The sequence below is a fragment of the Triticum aestivum genome, chromosome 2A, assembly GCF_018294505.1.
Source record: "Triticum aestivum cultivar Chinese Spring chromosome 2A, IWGSC CS RefSeq v2.1, whole genome shotgun sequence".
Lineage (NCBI taxonomy): Eukaryota > Viridiplantae > Streptophyta > Magnoliopsida > Poales > Poaceae > Triticum > Triticum aestivum.
In genome coordinates this window covers 694,264,438-694,267,563 of record NC_057797.1, presented here as the reverse complement: position 1 = coordinate 694,267,563, position 3,126 = coordinate 694,264,438, and the positions used below count along the sequence as shown (strand labels likewise).

General features: G+C 43.5%; 1 protein-coding gene across 1 annotated transcript; it reads right to left on the bottom strand.

Moving 5' to 3' along the window:
- Positions 1-229: 229 nt before the first annotated feature.
- LOC123185989 (pathogenesis-related protein PRMS-like) lies at positions 230-763 on the bottom strand. The gene has a single exon (XM_044597791.1). The coding sequence runs from the start codon at positions 761-763 to the stop codon at positions 230-232; it is 534 nt and encodes a 177-aa protein (XP_044453726.1).
- Between the last annotated feature and the right edge of the window lie 2,363 nt (positions 764-3,126).

Sequence of the window (3,126 nt, the reverse complement as noted above, 5' to 3'; positions counted from 1 at the left end):
GATTGAGCTACGAATAACATTGCGGTACCGGGATTTACAGATAAATGAAGTGGTTTACGGGCGAACTGAAATTTCCCACAAAAGTAACAGACAGCTTCAGTCAGAGTGTAGTCCGAATTCCCCATTACTTGATCAAAACAAACCGCCGGACCAAACGCCTTATTTGGCATCATATACTATTTGAACAGAAGACATCTTTCCTGATTTAGCTTCCGTATATATACAGTACTCAGTATGGCCGGTCGTTGTAGTCGCAGGCAGGGAAGTAGCTGCAAACAGCCACGGTGTCGGGGCTGCTCCGGCAGGTACGGCGGGCGCAGCCGAGCTCTTGCGCGGTGCTGCACACCACCAGCTTGTAGGCCCCGCATTCGTGGCCGGGCGCGCACGCGTTAACGCGGTAGTCGTACCACCGCCGCCCGTTCACCCACGAGGCGGTGACGGCGGCGCCATCTTGGTAACCGCTGCCGTTGTAGGTGTTCTGCAGGTAGATCAGCTCGATGTCTAGTGGCTCCAGCTTGCAGCCGATGCCGAGCCGGTCCGCGTACCGCTGGGCGTCCTGCTCCAGCGTCGAGTTCCACTCCAGGGGTGCCACGCCGACATCGCGGCGCGCGTCGTTGTGCGCCTGCAGGAACTGGGTCGCCGTGGGCACGCTAGGGGCCGCGACGGCGACGCCATTGTTGTTGTTAATGCTGGCTGATGCCGGCGACTGCGGGACCAGTGCAAGCAACAAGATGGTGACGCAGATAGAAGGAGACATGCTCATCTGTTGCATCTGTGACTGTGAGCTCAGTTGAATTGGTGAAGTTTTAGAGGAATTGACGTGATTATATAGGCCGGCACGGCGTTAACTTGGAGAAGCGTTTGGATGCCGCGTATGCGTCAGTTTGGACTTCGGAGAATTAACATCACAAGCGTTCATCTCCTAGTAAATTAATGGCATTCGCTGCTACCGAGAATTAACAGGTTAGCCGTTTTGCATGTACATACTCTATAGTGTTGCACAACTGACCTTCTTCCTTTCGTAACCAAAAAAAGAGTGAGGACAAATGAATAAATTTGTATTTTTAACTAAATGAATAAATTTATTGGCCAGTTGAACATTTCATAAATATTCTGTTTCGAAGTGGTAACTAAGGGCATCTCTAGCAGACCCTCTAAACTTTAATCCACACGTCCTATATTCTTTTTAAAGCTATATTTTAAGGGACAAATGCATTTTTGCCCTTAGTCTGCTCTCCTCAATTTTGCCCTTCGATTTTTCTCTCGAGTCGTCCGAGTGCCCTTTGACTATTTGACCAATACTTTCAAAGTTCATAACAAATTCATATGAACCCATAAAAATGAAAATAAGATATCAAAATGTTCGGAAAGACATTACTTTTATGTGCATGCCCTTTGCATCAAGGAAAAAAGTAATGTTTAAACTACCTGAGGTTATTAATGTCATTAACATTATTAAAAATAAAAAGGTAAAAAATATTTTTTTTCATGAATAAAATTAATTGCAAGTGTAGGTGATGTTTTCTGAACATCCTGATTTTTTATTTGCCTTTTTCTGAGTTCATATCTACTTGTTATGAATTTCAAACAACACCTTATTTGCCTGTAATTTTTATTCATGAAAAACATATTTTTATACCTTTTATTTTTAATAATGTTGATAGCATTAATAACCTCAGGTTGCTTAAACAATAGTATTTTTTTGAGGAATGCAAATGACTTGCACCTAAGGGTAATGTTTTTTGAATGTTTTGATATCTTATTTGCATTTTTATGAGTTCATATGGATTTGTTATGAATTTTCAAAGTATTGATCAAACGGTCAAAGGGTACTTAGACGACCTCAGAAACAAATCTAAGGGCAAAACTGAGCAGACGTGAAAAGTAAGGGCAAAACCCACGGGCTGGCACAACTAAGGGCAAAATTGTAAATGTCCCATATTTTAAAGAATTAATATTTTCTTCATCTAGAAGATCGCCAAACACTTAATGCTAAAAGAGCATATGTTTGCATAAAAGTTCATTTGGACATATATTGTCATAACATATTTTTATTTGATACTTGATCTAGGATACAAATCAAATATAATGTTGCGCATTAAGAACCACTGCTGTCAATCCAGAGTGGAAATTACTAAGAACACAATAGTTTCTCTAGCTAATTGCTTACACTAAGGACATCACCAATGCAATGGCTCGCCCAAGAAGAACTGTTGCTACTGATCCAAGGAGTGTCAACCAAATCATTATAGAAGTTAGGAGTGCATGGTGAAGCTTTTTATATTTCCTTCTCTAGGCTTTGCATCTCACTGATTTGGATTTGCTTCTCATTGAGTTTGGACTTGCTTCTTGCATGATTCTATTAGCGCATCATCTAGCTTCTCTCCATGATCGATACTAGTGGTCTAGCATCTAGTTTACGTAAAGCTTTATCCATATACATGTGTTGCAAGAGAATCATTTCTCTTTCTCTACGTGTGTAATGTCCCGAGCAATGGGAATCGTATACCAAATTGCAAGCATAGAGGGGGTTTTTGTTATGCCTTGCCAGATTTCAAATGGCATTGCCACCGGTGGTGTATGATTTGTGGGCTGATTCGACGAAGAAGCTGCTACAACGGGATGATTCGCCAAAATGCATAGGCCATGATAGAGAGTTCATGGCCGAGCATACAGGAATGGCGAGCAGCTTAGTAATGAAGGTGGTGAAGAAGACCCATTCCAGTCTCGTAGACCGGCATGGGCTCACACACAAGGCTACTACTGCTTTCCCAAGCTCATGCGACTTAATTTCTGACCACATCAAGGCTCACCATCGGCGGACTGAAGCTTTGTGAAGATGACGGCGGCGAATCGGGTCGATTCTGGTGCCAGCGACGAAAGGGAAGGATGTGGTGGGGATGTGGGAGGGGGCCTGCGCGGACTGATTCTGACGTTGATGGCTCTTTGGCGGCACGGTTGGAGGTCGAGAGGGGCAATTCGGTCTCCCATTTTTTGCTGAGAATTGCCCTTCTTAGAGCAAAAACAAGCTACATGGTGCCTCTTTGGGACAAAAAGCTATAATTTTGAGGGACAAAGTGTCTGAGGGATATGCTACCTAAGGGTTAATCCCCAAACCACCACCAC